Consider the following 19,270-nt stretch of genomic DNA (forward strand, 5'->3'; position numbering starts at 1 on the left):
TCTTTTCAGGATAGTTTATTTAAAGTTCCAGGTCAGTGACTTGAAGCATTAAATAGACTCTCTCAGAAATACAGTATGGCAGCATGAAAGATCAATAATAAATTTTTTCCCATATAAACTGCTGGATATCATAGAAAAGGGAAAACCAGTAACCTATTACGGCAATATTTTAAAACAAATCTTTCTAAATCTTTAATAAACAGAGTAGTCAAATGTGCATATATGTAGCATTTTCATGTTTTCAGAGCAACTGGTAATTGCATTTATGCTGCATTTGAATAGATATTTTCTTAATCTGCCAGTACTTGATAACATATTGATCAATTGTATAAATATAGGTATGCAAAAGCAAAGTATATTGTATACAATACATTACGTCACTCATTATATTACTCTGGGAAATGACAAGAAAAGTGACTCACAAGGAGTACAAAAGTACAGGAGGATGCTAGTCAAATATAGAATGAATTAGGTCAAACATTATAAACAATTGGGGTGACTAGATCCAGGCACCACACGTCCCAGAGAGGTTACCGAACGGTTAATGAGTCATAAGTAAATCAGTTACGTATGGAAAACTGTACTAATATTCTTCTAGAAAGCAGTGAGCATGTGAGAAATGATTCCTAATAGCTAATGAATAACGTGTGAGAAATAATTCCTGATTCCTAATGCTGCTCTGAATATTAAGCATGACATGTAATCCACAATACAAGTCTGTTATATATAAGTATAGATGTTTAGCAATGAAACTGCTCCTTTACGATTTGTGTAAAGATTCAATTGAATTTCATTTACCTGGGTATTTTATAACTGAATTTGGCATTATGTGTAATGTTAAATAACAAGCTTGATTGATTTTGATAATCTTGACTTTGTTATTGTGCAGTGTACCCAAAATATATTGATTTTTTTATTCTCTATGGGGCCAATTTAATAAGAGGGCTAAAGAGAAATCATTGAAATCATTGCCACTGTAATGTGAAGAGTCCTCAAATTGAGTACCTCCATGTGGTATCCCTATGGCAGCTATAAAAATTAGGTGATTTTTGTCAGTCAGAGAGAACAGTTTGGACCCAAGTGACATAAAAAATTGTTGCAAGTCTTGAAAATCACTGAAAAAGCAGGCTGACTGGGGGGTGACTAGCAGTGCAGGCAAAAATGATCCATTCAGTCAGTGGCTTAACTTCCAGAGACATTGGAGGCACTGGCCGCCGGGCTCTAGCTGTCAGAAGGGCACCAAGAAAGAAAGACAGAGGAGTCTGTTGAACTAGGACAGCTCTCTCTCTCTGGGGCCGGAGCTCTCACATCATTAGGCCCCGCACACTCACAGCAAAGTGCCACGAATCGAGCTACTTTGATTAGGGGGTGGAGCCTAAATGACACAATTAGCATAGAATCACATAACTAGGCCCCACACCCTCTGCATGGACCTGGATTCCTGTTACTGTTCTGCCCACTTCCTAGTGAGTCCCCCGCAGGATCTGGGAGGCAAGTGTGCAATAGATGCTGCTTCATGTGCATCTGTGTGCAACTCAGAATTAGGCCTTAATATACAATATGTGCTACAACGTACATTGTATCTTAAGGTGCATACACACTAGGCAATAATAGTAAACAACGTTGCTCATTTTGCCCTTTTTGAGCGACGTTGTTTACTATATTGGCCAGTGTGTATGCTGCCAAGTGATGCGCGGTTCCGTGGGTCATTAACGACCCTTGCTGTTGGCCGTACATGCAGCTCAATTTGGACTGGTGTCCAAAAGCTGCATGCACGGCCCGGCTTCGGCGTGATGCCACTGAGCGATACCATTGTCATGTCGCTCAGTGTGCACGCACTGCAGCCGACCGCTCCAGCAGGAAAGGGAACACACTAGGCACATCACCTAATGTGTACCAACATTTAGTAACATAATGTCATTGATGCTGCACACTGTGGACTTAATCATTGTAATTCTTTGTTCGTGATGGCAGCTATCATAGGTTCCCTTTCCATTCGTCCTGGTTTATCACTACCCATCAGATTTGTTGTAAGAAGGTCGAAGATGGAAATTCAGTGTTACTAGGTTCTGCATGTTTTGTGGTACGACTAGTTACAACCAGTGAGTCACTGCAGAGTTAATGCATTTACTGTAATATTGAGCTATTGCTCTATAGCAAAGTAAAGGTACACAGAATTTTATGGTATATACCAACTGCTTAGTCCATTTACCTTATCGGCTTGTTATCACTTTATTAAATAACATGGAATATGTAATCCCTTCCTCTTTTTATAAATATAAAGTTGCCTTTTGTTCTCACATTTTCAATATTATAAAGTTTATTTTATAAATTAGTCAATATTATGATTGTTGTATTGTTTTTGTTGAGATTTATCGATGGCATGTTTCTAATTGTTTATCTGCCTCTTGCTTGGTGATGCAAGTGGTTCTGTGTGAATTGGTAAGCTGCACTCATCTATATACATTGTGCTCAGGTGCAGTGGCAGATTTAAGGGTTAGGCCACCCTAGGCACAATATTATTTTTTTTCCCCTCCCCCCTCCCCCTCACTTGCCTATTTGAAAAATTTTATTATTAGGTTATTAGTCCTAGCTCGGCAATTGCCAGAGTACTGTAATAGTAAAATGAGCCAAGAGCCAACATTTCTTTAATTGATTATTTACAGTTTTTAAAGTATGCCAGAAGAGATATGTATAAATACCGATGCCAAACTGCTGACTGTTAAAACCACAAATGCTTCCTAAAAAGGAAAGGTCTCTGTGTTGCTTCACAACTATCTCTGGCAGCCGTCCGCCTCCTCCATCAGAGAGGAAAAGTCAGATGCCCAAAAACAGTGGGAGCTAGGTTCAGGAGCTGCTCTAATACTCGGGGGTGGACCCAGAAGGATGAAGCATAGATGCAGAGCTCTGATAGGAGGCTCTGTATAAACACAGCAGTCTCTGGCTCCGCTCCATTCAGGAAGCCTTCATGAAACTGAAGCCTCCGGGATCTGGGAACAGGTAGCCCCTACTAATAATGACCCTTATTTAAATTAGAACTATAATAATTTCACAATAGCACCTTAATATATACCTCTTTTATCGTCTGCTGACAATACTGACAATGCTTGCCTACTCTCCTGGAAGTTGCAGGAGACATCCAAATTTGCGGGCAGCCCCCTGCTGCCCCGGAAGTGTAGGTTGCCTTCCAGCAGCCTGCTCACTTATCAATGAAGTCACTAACGGGAGGCTAACACTTTGATTTGCAGGTCGCTTGTGAGGGGGCATGGCCAATATGATGTGGCTCTATGCAAATCATATTGGCCCCACTCCATCACGAGTGACTTATGAATGGTGGCATCCCCCATGAGTGGGCAGGGCCTAATGAAAGCCCCACCTCTAGTCAGATGCATTTCTCCTCTGAGCTTCTCCTAGAGGAGAGAGCAGAAAAATACGCAAATATGTACATACTGTATGGCCTGATTCAGACTTACAGTAGGAGCAAATGGAAAAAGTAGTAACTTGCAATTTGGCAAAACCCTGCTGCACTGCAGGTGGAGCAGATGTACAATGTGCAGAGAGCTTTAAATTTGGTAGGGGTGTGTCCTAGCATAATTCAAAATATTAGTGTACAAAGGGTATCCAGTCTATAGATCTACACTAAAAAGGTCTACAGTCAATAGGTCTGCCACTAATGGTAGACATGCATTAGTTCGACAGGGACAAAATGTTGACAGGGTCAAAAGGTCAACATGTAAAAGGTAGACAGTTCAAAAGGCTTGACATGGTCAAAAGGTCGACATGCTCAGAAAGTTGACATGACAATGGTCGACACACATATAGTAGACACTTTGTTATTTATTTTCAACTTTTTCATACTTTACCATCCACGTGGACTACGATTGGGAATAGTAACCTGTGCCGAGTGCAGCATTAGCAGAGCGAGGCACCTAGCATGCCAGGGAATGTGGTACACTAATGGGGTTTGTTTGTGGCAGAAAAATTACAAACCCCCCCCCCCCCCCCCCCCCAAATAAAAGTGTCTACCTTTTTTGTGTCAATCATTTACATTTCGACCTTTTGTCCCTGTCAACCTTTCCTACTGCTACTTATTCTATGTCGACATTTTGACCCTGTCTACCTTTTGGCCCTATTGGCCTAATACATGTCCATCATTAGTCGCAGACCTCTTCAGTGCAGATTGCTCTATCAATCTATCAATCTGTCTGTCTGTCTGTCTGTCTGTCTATCTATCATAAGTATATCATTTTGTTTGAAGAGTATATTTGTGGATGTACATATCATTAACTGCAAATCATTTCAAACTATATTAATGCTTCACAATATGTAATGTGATAATTATACTTATAAAGTTACAGAACAAACGGTCCGTAGCTACAGCTTTCAGTGGTTGCCTACCTGTGTCAAACTATATCCTGTGCGCTGAATCAATGCACGCAGTGCGGCTTCTTTCTGAGTGGTGGCCAATCCATCCCCGGATTTTTGATTTGATTCCATTGTGAATGATTATCAGCAAAAAATCAGGTTAATTAGGTGTGCTCACTGCAATCAAATTTAAGATAAATTAAATGAATTAATATTGCTAGAAGTAAAAAAGGTTATATATATCATTTGAATTTCAATTATTATTTGTTACAAAGAGTACACAAATTAATTGTTGGGAGCTTAAAATCATAGCCCTGTAATTTGGTTGTGTTACAGCTATACATTATATATTGTATAACGCATTAATTACTGGTCTTGTTTCCCTGTTGCAGCATTGGTATGACTTAGAGGCAGATAAGCTGATGATAGATGATTTTATTGCAAATCCTTACACAAAGAAAAAAAAATATTTATATTACACTACTACAATGCATGAAACGGCTAAATAAATTTGTTTATGGAGCAGAAGAATGTTATAGATGTTTCTCAGTTTATTGATTTAAGGGCCTCATTTAGAGTTGAGATTAAATTCAGCCGGAAGGATCAAATTTGGACCTTGGTAAAACCATGTTATCCTGCAGGGGCGCCAATTTCAAAATGTGCAGCCAGGTTTAGAGCTAGGAGCCGGATGTGTCCTAGTACAACTTTAACTTTAACATTCTGTTTTAAAATAAAGCTGCTCAGTATTTGTGTGATATATGGAAAAGCAGGCTGTATTGTCCCTGCAGGCAAAATAAAAATTGAATGTGCACCCCTTATACAGTAACATGGTTTGTCCAGGTACAATGTGGTTTGTCCTGGTGCACATTTGCTTCTATACGCTGGCTTTGCTTCTAGCGCTAAATGCGACCCTTTATCTATAAATTGTATTTATGGCTTACACACAGTGGAGGTTATTTATGAACAGCACTCAATGCGCAGAACAAAACCCCCTCATTATGTACAGGTGCACCGAGATGGATCACCCAGCACACATCAAGGTGTGTACACACAGTGTTAATTTTCTATGAAAAAGGTTCTGCTACTATGATTAAAAGGTACTAACAGTCGAAGGTCCTGTGACCAGGTGTCTCCCTAGTAATAAGTAGCTGGATAGTCTAGTGATGCAAGTTCAAAGAAGCAGTGTTAGAACATACAACCAATGATGATTATACTTCTTGTTTCCAGAAAGAAATAAAGGTGGCAGTACTAAGTGCCATTGAGCAGGGCTGTAACTAGGTGTGTGCGGAATGTGCTCCGCACATAGCACTTCAGGGTAGGGGCACAGTTGGCGGCACTTGTCAATTATGAATTCTATCTTACTTTCACTTGCAGCTTCCCCCTTTTTGAAGGCCAGCATCTCCTGACCGCCCTGTCTCCCACCCCCACCCATTTTGTCGCTAAAACCTATACAGCATTCGTAGACTTGACTTGATAACTCTGTGTTGTTCAGTCGCACTGTCCTTATTATATTTTGGGAATGCTGATGTGACCAGGATTGGAACCCATTGCCTGTGGCATTGCAGTCAGACACTATTCATTGAGCTATCTGCCCTTGCATAGAAAGCTAGAGAATTCCAAGCTGGAGAGTTTTAACAATTTGAAGCTTACCTTGTACTTTGTGAAGGGGTGATCAGTGTTGCTGGGCAGATCTATGTAGTGTGTGGCTGCAAGGGATTGGATGTGTGGCTGCGCACTGCATGGATCTGCTCGGTTATGGTGCTGTTTATTTTTTACAGGTACAGGTAACTTCATGTACTGTAGTTTGAAATCTCATCATTTTTATGCGGGATCAAGTGGCTTGTTGTGGGGTGTTTGGCTTGGATACAGCAGGTTGTGGGTTTGAGTCCAGGGTATGGCAGTATATTGAAATTTGTTATTTAATGAGGGGTATTGTGGCTGAATGGCGGCAAGCTCTTAGGTTGAGCGCATGAATGTGATATAAAGAGGATTTGTGTCCAAATCCATTTTCTTGCAGTGTTCTATAAATGTGCATGTAAGATATAGATATATATATATATATATATATATATATATATATATACAGGTATATATATTTAGGAAGGGGCATCATAGCATGGTCTTTCTCAGGGATCAACTTTGTCATGCCTCTTCCCTACGAGGCATGCGCCTTATGTCCCTATTGGAAAAATGGTGGTTGATGGGGGAGGGGTGGAGCACCAATTCTCTTTCTGTCACAGGGCACCAAAATGTCTAGTTATGGCTCTGCCATTGAGTACTGCATACTTGCTGACTTCCTGGCTTCCCCCTTCCAGGATGAGACAGACAACCAAGTCGACTCACCTGGTAGGGGGGGGGGGGGAGTGGGCAGGCCAGAGGGTGTGATGACATGAGTGTGTTGTTGTGGTCCCACCCCCACTAAACTGTCTCGGTTAGTGGACGGCTGTGGGCCGGTGGTGGAAGGTTCTATGAGAGTTGCTCAATCTTCAGGATAGGCAGAAGCACCATCAGATTATCAGGAGCCTCCCTACTCTTTCAGTATAGTAGGCAAGTATGAAGTACCATCAGAAACAAAACAAAACAAAACACTGAGACATCTCCAATATGTATAAGTGCATATAGGAGTGCAGAGAGGTAGTTAAATATCCGATAAGCACAGAAAAATAGCAAAAATAGTACACACTGCATTTGTAAACAAATGTAAATCAATGTCCAAATTCTCTCAAGAAAATAAAGTTATCTGTATATCGCTTAAAGTGCACATCAGTTTAACCTCATTTTTGGGTTATATTAAACATGAGAGTAGGAGAATGAGGATGAGAATGAGAATGTTATTGTAATGTTATTGTAACATATCGCAAGTTTGTGTGTTTGTGAAGCTTTTCCCAGAGTTTGCCTGGAAATGTTTCATTATAGAGGCACAAAGTTGATCATGTTAACACACTGAACTCTGAGAAAAAAAAGTCAAGTCCCTTTGCCGTGTACAAATAACTTTTTGGCCCACCACATAGATAACAATTCACCCCCTTCCTTTTATCTCATTGTAATGATCTTGTTGAAGAAAAGAGAAATATTGCTTGTTCTCTGCTAGGCAAAATTAGCTGAGCCATACAGTATAGCTGTGCCTATTCTGTACTTATCAAGGAACTCTATGCTCCACCCATCCCCTCCCACCAGCCTTTGCAAACTTCTGCTTCTCTGCAAATGAGGCTATCTTTCTTAGCTAACCCACTAATGACTCAATGTGCTTGTCTGATCCAAAAATGGATTTCCATCGTGTAGAAAACATCTGCACTTCAAAAGGACCTTTAGCAGCAACATCCATTCAGTGTGGATTTTTTATAGCTGTATCTGGAATGTTTGTTTCAATGGCTGGAGTGTACCCTAAGCAACCATAGCAGCAGTCATACACTTTCTATTTGGTGTCAACCCACCACTTGTGTTGGGTGCAACCTCCGTTGGCACTGCCCCACCACACTTATTTCATTTTGTGTAGCATAGGTGGAGAAGTATGTGGCGCCAGCTTCACATGCCCAAGATGGCTGCCATTGTTCACCTAGTGGTAGGGTCAGCCCTGTTACTATCACGAGGTGGACATAGGTGACCACATCTATTCATGTCAGAAAATTACAAGACTGACATCACCGGATTATTAAAATGTGCTACACTAAATAATAATAATAATAATAATAATAATATACTAATTCATTTTGAAATAGTTGGAAAACATTGCTATATACTTGATACATATTTTGTGTTGAAAGATGGAAAGACAATTCTGTTTATATTACATTCTAGCCACATAACACCCATACTCTACTCTACTCCCTTCACTGGCTGCCTGTAAAATGGCGAATCATCTTCAAGATTGGCTTACTGAGCTTCAAAGCACTACATGACCAGGGCCCAAGGTACCTGAAGCAACTACTGACCCCATACTGCCCCACTCGATTACTGCGATCTGTAGATGAAGGACTTTTAGCAGTACCTAGAATCTCCCGTAATTCATCTGGGGGTCGAGCTTTTAGTCATGCGGCTCCGACTCTATGGAACTCACTTCCCCGCACAGTGCGAGAGGCCCCAACTATAGAATCCTTCAAAAGTAGACTCAAGACTTTCCTGTTTACTCAAGCATTCCCATAATTGTCCCTTTAGTATCTCCATGCTTCTGTATTTTATGAAAAGCTGTTCTGTACTTCATTATTTTCTGTACTATATTTTGCTATGTATCTGTTAAGCGCCTTGAGTCCTATTGGAGAAAGAGCGCTATATAACTAAATTTATTATTATTATTATTATTATTACTGTTGGAGGATAACAAATGGTCTTCATGAGTTTTTCTTTGGAGTTGGGTACGGGATCCTGACAGTCAAGATGCTGATGGTCAAAATAATGACAGTAGCATCCCAACTGTTATAATCTAGACACATTTTGATAAGTACTGTAATCTTTAACCTCACCCTAATCCACTGCTCCTGCAGTTTAACCCTCCCCTCCCTCAGCCTAACCCTAAACTCCCCCTCCTGCAGCCTAACCCCACCTTCTTCCCCGCAGCCTAACCCTAAGTGCTTCCCTGCAGCCTAACCCTAAGCCTAATACTTACCAGCAGAATGTGTTTGGATTCTGATGACGCTGTTGGTAATGTGACCATCAGCATCCTGGCTGTCTGGATGCTTTCTTCATCCCTTACCTTGTTTGTTATGGGGTAATATGCTGTATTAAAATATTAATGTGTAGATACTAAATACCAACAATACAATTCTGGCATTGGAGGATATTTTATTGTATTTGGAATACTAAATAATACTGAACTATCGAGCTAGAACTGAACATTTATTAAAAGATAAATAAAATTCTCACTTATTTTATCCCATGAGAAATGAAAATTCTCTAGTTAATATCCAGTTTGAACTGAAAATTTGGATCATTTTTATCTAGCTGGAATTTGAAATTTTCTTGTCTCTTATCCAATTGGAATTAAAAATGATGTTGTCTCTTATCCAGCTAAAACTGAAAATTACTGTCTCTGTTTATTTAACCAGCTAGAGCTGAAAAATATCTGATCATTATCAATTAGTACTTTTCTGGTCATTTGTACAGTTAGAACTGGACATTTTTCAATTTTATTCCCTGCTGGAATTTAAAAACCTCTCATCTTTTATCCAGTTGGAACTGAAATTTCTCTGGTCATTTATCCACCTAGAACTCAAAATGACTAGGTCATTTATCAAACTAAAACTGAGGATTCTTTGGTTATTTATCTAACTAGAACTGAAAATTTTCTGGTCATTTGTACAACTAGAACTGAAAATTTCCTGGTATATATTCAACTACAACTGAAAATTCTCTGGTCATTTATCAAACTAGAACTGAAACTTCTCTGGTCAATTACATAGCTAGAGCTGAAAAATTTCTGGCCATTTATGAAACTAGAACTGGAAATTCTGTGATCTTTATTCAACTAGAGCTGAAAATTCTCTGGTCATTTATCAGACTAGAACTGAAAATTTTCTGTTCATTTACAAAACTAGAACTTAAAATTCTGTTTATTTTAAACAACTAGAACGTAAAATTATATGGTCATTTATTACACTAAAACGTAAAATTCTCTGGTAATTTTGATCAAACTAGAACTAATAATTTTCTGGTCTTTTATCAAGCTGGAATTTCAAAATCTCTTATCTCAGTTGGAACTAAAACACTCTTGTAATTTGTCCAGCTAGATCTGAAAATTCTCTGGTCTTTTTTCTAGATGGAACTGAACATTATCTGGTCAATAATCCAACTAGAATTGAATATGAATTATATTGTTATTAAAAAATATGTTCTGTTGGTTTTATTGATACTTAATATGTATCACTTCACGTATTAACTGTTGGTACTTACTAAAAAGAGATTGTAGAAAATAAGTTACTTTTTTATGGTTTTCTTCCTTCACAACTGAAAATTCTCAAAAAATTGAATCCAGCTGCTGAAAATCTGTGTTTCTTTTATCTAGCTGGAGCTGAAAGTTATTCTATATTTTACTCAGCTTCTGTTTATCAAACTAAAGCTGAAATGTTGTGGTCATTGATCCATATGGAACTTAAAAAGTCTCATTGTAGATAACTGAGACTTAGGGGTCTATTTACTAAGCCTTGGATGGAGATAAAGTACCAGCCAATCAGCTCCTCCTCATCTTTATGTCACAGGCTGTTTTTGAAAAATGACAGTTAGGAGTCAATTGGCTGGTACTTTATCTTCGTCCACTTTATCTCCATCAAAGGCTTAGTAAAAAGATACCTTATTCTATAATGTAATCAGCAACAGTACATTTGAAAAATGCCCCCAATATGATACCATTATAATGTATATTAAAAATATATAAAATAGCCAAAGCCTGTAATAAGAATTCTATTGCTTTAACAATGTTTTTTATTACTTTCCAATACATAGTATTCATATAATTCCATGTGAAATATGTCAGATTTCGTCATATAGCTACTTGTGATTTGGACTGTGTATTTGGTAACATTATCCTTTCAAGGAACCTAGCTACGGTTTCAAAGATAACCAAATTATGTTTATCCTGCATAGATCAATAAAGTGTTGTTTGAGTGTATTGACTTAAACACAAGTCCATGTGGTAATTAGACTTTTTGTCTAGCCCACATCCAAAGAGCACTAAATATTACAACATAATCTAATTTTCCATGCAAATATGTGACTTAATTGCATGTATTATCACTTCATCAAAAATATGTATTGTGCATATGCAACTGATCAATTTTATTTATATTTATATTATATTTAAATATCACATTCTTGGATAAATAATTGTAGACAGTTTGCCAGCAATTTGTAATAAATAAATGAATGAATTGACCATTTTAAAACTAAAAGCTAATAATTAATTTGTGCTATGGATATTAAGTATATTGTATGAATATGTGATACTTTAAATATTTTTAGATTTGTGCGCTTTATGTGTAAGGTCTAAAGGGTTAGCTGCCCTCAACTTTATTCTTCTATTACTCAAATACTTAGAACTTACAAACTTAATTTGCTATGAGGCCTGCATCATCTAACAGGAACTTGCTCTGTAAGTGAAGGAGTAGGTAGGGTGAAAGTGCAGCCAAAACAAATAAATATGGTGGCCATCTTAATTTCCTATTATGTAAATAATTTTTCTTAGATAAAAAAGTTGGTCTGTCTTAATAAAGTCACCTTTTTGGTGCATGTGTCATATCCCTAATGAAAAATAATATATATTTTTTCTTAGTTTATTCTCCAAATGTAAAACGTCTCATAAAAAATACATACCCACACACTACAACTAACTGACACAAAATAGAAATATTTTTTCCATTTAGACAAATCAAAACAGGATTTTATTTTAAATGATGCAATAAAAGGGTGAACAAGGGGGTATCTGGATGATAGGTCAACAGTTAAAAAGACCTTTTAACCTTTTAATATGGTCAACGTGCATATGGCTGATGTGGTCAAAAGGTCAACAGGTTCAAATTGTTGATATGACAATGGTCGACACAGCATATGGTCAACATGAGTTTTTGTTATTTTCTTTAGGACTTTTTCATACTTTACCGTCCATGTGGACTACAATTGGGAATAGTAACCTTGACCAAAGCATGGAGAGCGAAACAAGCCATTCGAGGGGACGTGGTGCACTAATTGGGGTTCCACGTGCTGGAAGGGACATTTTTACACCCAAAAAAAATCCAAAACTCATGTTGACCTTTTCATGTGTTGACCATTTCAGTGTCGACCTGTCGACCTTGTCAACCTTTTGACCATGAAGACCTTGTGCATGTTGGCCATTTGGTATCGACCTAGACATTGTGGACCTTCTGACTGTCGACCCTTTAATCCATACCTGAACAAAACATTATGGATGTCTATTTATTGAGATAATCTTTTTTCTAAAATGTGCTTGTGTCTTTTTTCTTTTTCTTTTTTTTTTAGCATAAGTAGCAGTTTTATCGCTTCTATGCATTTTAATTTAGCAAATAAAGCACAGATTGTGAGTGAAAATGACCTGATGCGATGAGAGGCATTATTTGGCATGACTGACGCACAGTAAAAATGGACACATCTGTACAATTATTTTGCCCTCCCAGTAGAGCTTTAGTTCTTTCCAGTAGGGCCTTGTAAACTCTGTTGGTGGGGGGTATCTAGCACTGTGACTGGTTTTGTGAAATTTGTGATGGCTGCACGCTAACCATTTTTCTGTACATGTTATACAATTCACTGTGCACTTTTTGTCTCATTAAGAATGTTGGACAAGATCTAGTGCTAAATTAAGATTTTTCCAGAGTGGGAAAGCCTGTGCAATGAAGGAAATCCTCTAAAAACGCAGCATCTGTACCTATCATCCAGCTACAACTGGAACATCTGCCTGTCTAAAGACACTCGTGAATGTCTTCACTCTGCCCAGCTACAATAAAATGCTTATGTTAACTACTGATCTTCCACAGATAAAGCCATCTTGATCCTCAAACCTCTTTAGCAGAAATCTAAAGGCCCATTGACGACCACTCCCACCCCGGTCATGTCCTGTTCCGTCGGCTGCCATCTGGCAGACAGTACAGCTTGAGGCTGGCGAGAACTGCTAGACACAGGAACAGTTTCTTCCCCCAAGCAACTATCTTGGTTAACTCGACAATTGCCTAGCCCATTTCATGTCATACACTTAACATGTACTCAAGTATCTGTCATGCTTCTCTTCCCTATGTTATGTCATGTGTTGTATCTTGTCTGAGAGCTGTGGTCATCGGAAACAAATTCCTTGTCTATTATGTACTGATATACTTGGCAATAAACTGATTCTGATTCACTAGTGCGATATTGCCTGTTTTTATGCAATTGAGATGAATTCCTGAGACGGATAGCATGAAAAGTGTCACATTGCATGTCCTTTTCCTGCAATTGCGATGCAAGGCGTGCTCCCGTGTGCATCACATCGCAATCGCAGATCACACGGGCTGCACGTTATATTTATCTCAATCACATGGAAATAGGTGCACATAGCAGTGCTTTTGAACACTTGTGATCCGGTAGCATGCGATTGATCTCAAAAGTCTCTAGACTGGCAGCTTGGACACTCCCATACACACACCCAGCAGCAGCAGTGCCAGGAGCAGCGGATCAGGACAGCATACTGCTACTACTTGTGATTCAGATTGCAAGTGAGTACCAGCACCCAGCATCTGCACTAATCACACTAGCTCCAAAGTATTGCTTGTAAACACTGTCCACCACTGTATATATCACTGTAAACTGCCCACCTCCACCCAAACCCCATAACATGTGCATCCTGTTTATGTGTCCCAGCTTCTCCTAAAGTGTTTATAGAACCAGTTGGTGCCCATCTTCATTACCTACACTGTACCCCTATTGTGGCCCACATTGCTACTGTGTTTATAGAACCTGTTGGTTTCCATCCTCATTACCTACACTGTACCCCTATTATGGCCCACATTGCTACTGTTGTGCCAAAGTGTTTATAGAACCAGTTGGTGCCCATCCTCATTACCTACACTGTACCCCTATTATGGCCCACATTGCTACTGTTATGCCAAAGTGTTTATAGAACCAGTTGGTGCCCATCCTCATTACCTACACTGTACCCTTATTATGGCCCACATTGCTACTGTTTTGCCAAAGTGTTTATAGAACCTGTTGGTGCCCATCCTCATTACCTACACTGTACCCCTGTTATGGCCCACATTGCTGCTGTTGTGCCTATAGTGTTTATAGAACCTGTTGGTTCCAATCCTCATTACCTACACTGTACCCCTATGGTGGCCACATTGCTACTGTTGTGCCAAAGTGTTTATAGAATATGTTGGTGCCCATCTTCATTACCTACATTGTACCCCCATTGTAGCCCACATTGCTACTGTTGTGCCAAAGTGTTTATAGAACCTGTTGGTGCCCATTCTTATTACCTACACTGTACCCCTATTGTGGCCCACATTGCTACTGTTGTGCCAAAGTGTTTATAGAACCTGTTGGTGCCCATCCTCATTACCTACACTGTACCCCTATTGTGGCCCACATTGCTACTGTTGTGCCAAAGTATGTATAGACCCTGTTGGTGCCCATCGTCATAACCTACACTGTACTCCTATTGTGGCCCACATTGCTACTGCTGTGCCAAAGCGTTCAATGAACCTGGTGGTGCTAATTAATGACACATTTATTTCCATACAAACTTTATTTTTAATAATTTTTACAACATTAACCATAAAGAACAACATTTCTACATAACCAAGTAATAAAACAAAAACTACATTTTGCCTGGATCCTTTTTTCAGATATGTCTCTTGACAAAAATTTGGATTTCATCACTGGCTTCATTGAGCTGGTACAGTCCAAGGAATGCTTGTGGAAAGTCAAGTCCGAGGAGTACGCCAATAAGGCCAAAAGCCTTTCCGCCAATGAGGAGCTGGTGGAATTTAGCAAGCCATTCTTTGCGGCTGCTGATGTGGAGTGGGTAAAAAAAAAATGCCATAACCTCCGCACAGGAGGATTCGTAGCGGTCCGGGGCAGGCACAGATGAAATCTATATGCCTACGTTATGGTATTACAGTCTGATGTCCTTCCTCAATGAGCCAGAACCAACAAGGACTGGATTCTCCTCCATCCCATGGGTAGACGCAGCGGAGAGTGAAACGGGTGAAGCTTCGCAGGCCGCATCTGTAAGTATTTAGTCACTGTCACTTTAATTGTTAACCTTGACACCCAATCCACCACAAACCACACTCCACTCACGTTACGTTATTGCATTCTCCTGCCAGTGGACTGCTCCTATGCCATTAAAATAGGCCAGGTACTCCTCCCTCACCTGGTTTGCACGAACAGTACCCTTGGAGAGGAGAGGAGGTGCTTGCAGGGAAGGCATAGGTGAATCCTCCTCTTCCTCATCCGGTGCTGCTGCTGTGACCATTGGCCTATGCTGGCTTATTTGGCTGGGCAGAAAATTATGGAGGACACAGCATGCAGTCATAACCCAGTCAATTTTGTCCACGTGAGTTTGATTGTGGTGAGGAAGATCGGAAAGCGGTTAGACAGTATTCCAAAAGCGTTCTCCACAATACGCCGAGCCCTTCTCCTTACATAGCTTTCTTTGGGAATAGGGCTTAATGACGTGTTCGTGGAGTGCAAAGGCCGCATCCACCACAAAAACAAAACTGAGGCCATGTGTTGTTTCTCCTCTAGAAGGCAAGTTCATCTTATTTGAGATAAGTCTCTCATGAAAGGCCGAGTTCTTTAGTGAGCCACCATCTAAGGCCGGCCATTCTTACCAACATCAATGAAGATAAACTTGTAGTTTGCATTTACCACTGCCATCAGAACGATGCTAAAGTACCCCTTGTAATTGTAGTACATCGATCCACTGTCGACAGGTGGGTTAATGCAGATGTGTTTCCCATCGATGGCTCCGCCACAATTAGGGAAATTCCACCTGGTTTCAAACTCCTGGCTGATGGCTTGCCACTCTTCAACACTTGCGGGGAACTAGGGAAAAAACAAATTAAAAATTACCACATGTTAACTGTTTGTCTTTTTACCCCACAGTTTACAACTTTGGAGACAGAAATGTCCAGCACCCCAGACCTCTCTGTTTTGTTGGAACCAGAGGACACCACACAAACCCCGCCAGCACAACAAACAAGGACACCTGTGCCTCCTACCACTCGTCCACAAGCTTCAAGCAAAAGAAGACAGAAGATCAAGAACACCCCAGGAGGATGATGAGAATGCTGCTTGCTACCAGCAAGTCAAAGAGAGTTTTAACAAATCCTCCAGACCGTTTTTCACAGTTTGGGACATACATAGCAACATGTACACGTGATGCCCCTCTTGACCAAGTGGAACATTATGAGCGACTGTCCCATGAGTTGGTCTTTATGATGAGGAGAGGCCGTCTGAGTGATGACACAGTGATCGGTCACTGTTCCACAGTCATCTCAGATTATATGGCCCCACCGCAGCCTACCCCTCCCACCCAACCCCAGCCTATTCCTCCCACCCAACCCCAGCCTATTCCTCGAACCCAACTCCAACATATTTCTCCCACTGATTCCCTGCCTATTCTTTCCGCCCATGCTGAACCTACTCCCCCACCCATCTTCCCTAGATCTTTTTTTCCCGCTATGCTGGAGGGTGAGGATGATGCATTTTAGTTTTTTTTTAAATGTAATATTTATAGTCCCTATAAATATGGTGCAGTATGGTGATATATGGTGCTTTGGTTGCAGAGTTGCATGCTGCAAGTACATAGTCGTGGGGCCGGGACCACTGACTCTGCACTTTACAGCATGTTTTATATTTTCTGGGTCCAATATGTAACCAAAACTCCATTTATCCCTCCCATGTTAGGAATATATATACCGCACCATATTTATTGGGAATTACAGGGATTGGCTAAAAACCAGACAGACCCAGATCCTCAAACAGCACACCGTACTGAATTCCCACACTAATCTTGGCCACTTTTTGGAAAAAGTACTGCAGGTTCCCATACAGGGAGGGGTCTTTGTCTGGGGAGGGGGGGGGGGGGTTATGTGACAGCAGTCATTGTGGAGAAAGGGAAGGAGAGATTACAGCTGTTCTGCATGATCTAGTGATTTTTTTAAAAACCAGAACAACCTAGACCATACAGAGATGCTGTAATCTCTCTCTTCTGGTGTTCCTCAATAACTGCTGACATACATCGGGCTGGAGACCCCACAAATCGGGATGTATGGGGATGTGCAGTACTTTCTCCAAAATTGCTGGGATTGGGTCTGGGATCCAGTACGGTGTGGTGTAGGAGGCTCCGGACGTTTCTGGCTTTTACCCAATCCCTTAAAGTTTTTGTATTTTATACTGTTTATAATAAGGCAGTATTTATGGTTGTTGGCTGCAGTGCAAATATATGTCATATTGGCAAAAAAAAAAAACTTTTTGACTTGTTGTATGCTACTTTAGCAAAAAATGTTACCACTTGAGCCATGTTGGCTACAGTGAAAATATATGCCATATTGACATTTGTAGTGCACTTTTCGGATGTTTTATCCTACGATATAAATTATTACTACTCAAGTAAACAAGTGTGTGTGTTCTTTTACCTTTAAATACTGGTTCTGCAGCACCTTCACGATGGCCTTGCAGGTGTTAGGAATGATCCGCCCCAAAGTCTGAGCAGAGATGAGGGTCCCAAACTTTAGATCTTCCAGTGAACGTCCGGTAGCCTGATACCTCAAGGAAGCTGTCAGTCTCTCCTCAGGTGGTATGGCCCTCCGCATCTTGGTATCCTGCCTCTGAATATAGGGAGTCACCAGGGCCAGTAACTCCTGGAATGTATCATCATCCATGCACAGGTAGTTGCGATAGTCCTCTGGGTTGTTCTCCTTAATTTCAGTCAGTAGACACATGTGAGAGAGAGTCCCCCTCTTCTTCAGCCACTCCTTTGTCCAGCAGGACATCACGCTCTTCCTTCTCTGAGCCCTGTCATGTCTCATCTTAAGAAAGCCATAGGCTATTAAGAGGTTATAGCAATAGGGATCCATATCAGAACAGAATAGGAAAAAGCAAAGCAAAACAAAGCAGGGTATGGTAGCAATGTGGAACGCTCAGAAGGTATAAACCAGCCTCGCTAGTCACAGAGCAGAGTGTGCCCAGAGTTAAAAATGTCTGCTGTTTACCTATGTTAATTTTAGCACAGCCCATCTGATCAATCATATGTGAAATTGCAGGTTAAAAAAGTCCTTTGAGATATATCCCATGAGATGGATAGCAGTGCGTTAGGTCGCATTAGATAAATCACATGTAAAAAATAACTCAAGTAGTAAATCGCAATTGCAGGGCTCCCTGGGAACTCCCTGCCAGAATACAGGAAAATTGGATCCAACTCATTGCTGAGATTAAACTCCCTATTGGATGGGGTCTTAAGTGCACATGCACAAACTGAGACTCATGACCGGTGTACTGGGCCATAGATAGTGCAGCCAGGCCTCGAAACTATAGGGGCCTGGCCTAATCAGAAAGGGCATGGCCACACCTCCTACAAGAAAATATACAATATATCACAGAAAAATTGGCCTGGAATTGGGGGGCATCATTATCTATCCTTGCTTGCATTTATACTACACAGCTGATGGCTGATGTTTTAAGCTTTGTAAACTACCTACAGATTTTTCCTGCCAGCCAATAATTCATTGATATTAAACACAAAAACCATTTAAAATGAAAATTTTGAAATACACTTATAGAACAAGAATTTTACTCATTTCTCATTCATACAGTACTTACAGTAACTGCAGCTGCGGGGCAGATTATACTTTGTGTGGACTTAAAAAAATATTTTTGTACTATGGCCCTTCTGTGCCTTTACTAATTAATAGCAGGAGGCATAGCTGTATGTTAGGCCTATCTCTGTACATAAAAAGTCATAGTAGTTATTCCAGTGGAATTCCCCATACTTAGCCCCAGCAATTATTATTCAGTGAACACAAAGGAAAAGTGTTAAACTTTCAAATAAATCACTTTGTGCAATTTGCAATCTTTTCATTGTATAAATACCATATGAAATTGTTTAACTAGTGAAATCAATAATCAGGTCAAGTTTACTATGGAATAGTTAAATGGCGCATTGGATTCATCTTTTTCACAGTGACGTTTGATCATTTTCCAATAAACATTAACCTGATACAATTACTCTGGATTTTACGGAAGTCTTGCCATTTATAAACCTAAATTATGCTGCACTCGATTTACAAAATATCAATATTATGATAAAATTCAGTGTGGGTTTGGTCATTTCATAGTCTCTATCTCATTATTATAATTGGCGTTAGGCTGGGAGGGCCATCAGGATTAAATTTTATTGAATACCTCAAATATCAGACAATAGATG

The 19,270-nt window shown here is 40.0% G+C and overlaps 1 protein-coding gene across 2 annotated transcripts in view; it reads right to left on the minus strand.

Annotated features, from left to right (window-relative positions):
- The window catches only part of A1CF (APOBEC1 complementation factor), a 94,874-nt gene that overhangs the window by 62,665 nt on the left and 12,939 nt on the right, over positions 1 to 19,270 (minus strand). For both annotated transcript variants that reach the window (XM_063961730.1, XM_063961729.1), the window contains exon 2: positions 4,399 to 4,542. In XM_063961730.1, coding sequence (XP_063817800.1) covers positions 4,399 to 4,497 — 99 coding nt within the window. In that variant the 5' untranslated portion in view covers positions 4,498 to 4,542. The remainder of the gene's footprint in view (positions 1 to 4,398; positions 4,543 to 19,270) is intronic.

Source organism: Pseudophryne corroboree, chromosome 3, assembly GCF_028390025.1.
Source record: "Pseudophryne corroboree isolate aPseCor3 chromosome 3, aPseCor3.hap2, whole genome shotgun sequence".
Classification (NCBI taxonomy): domain Eukaryota; kingdom Metazoa; phylum Chordata; class Amphibia; order Anura; family Myobatrachidae; genus Pseudophryne; species Pseudophryne corroboree.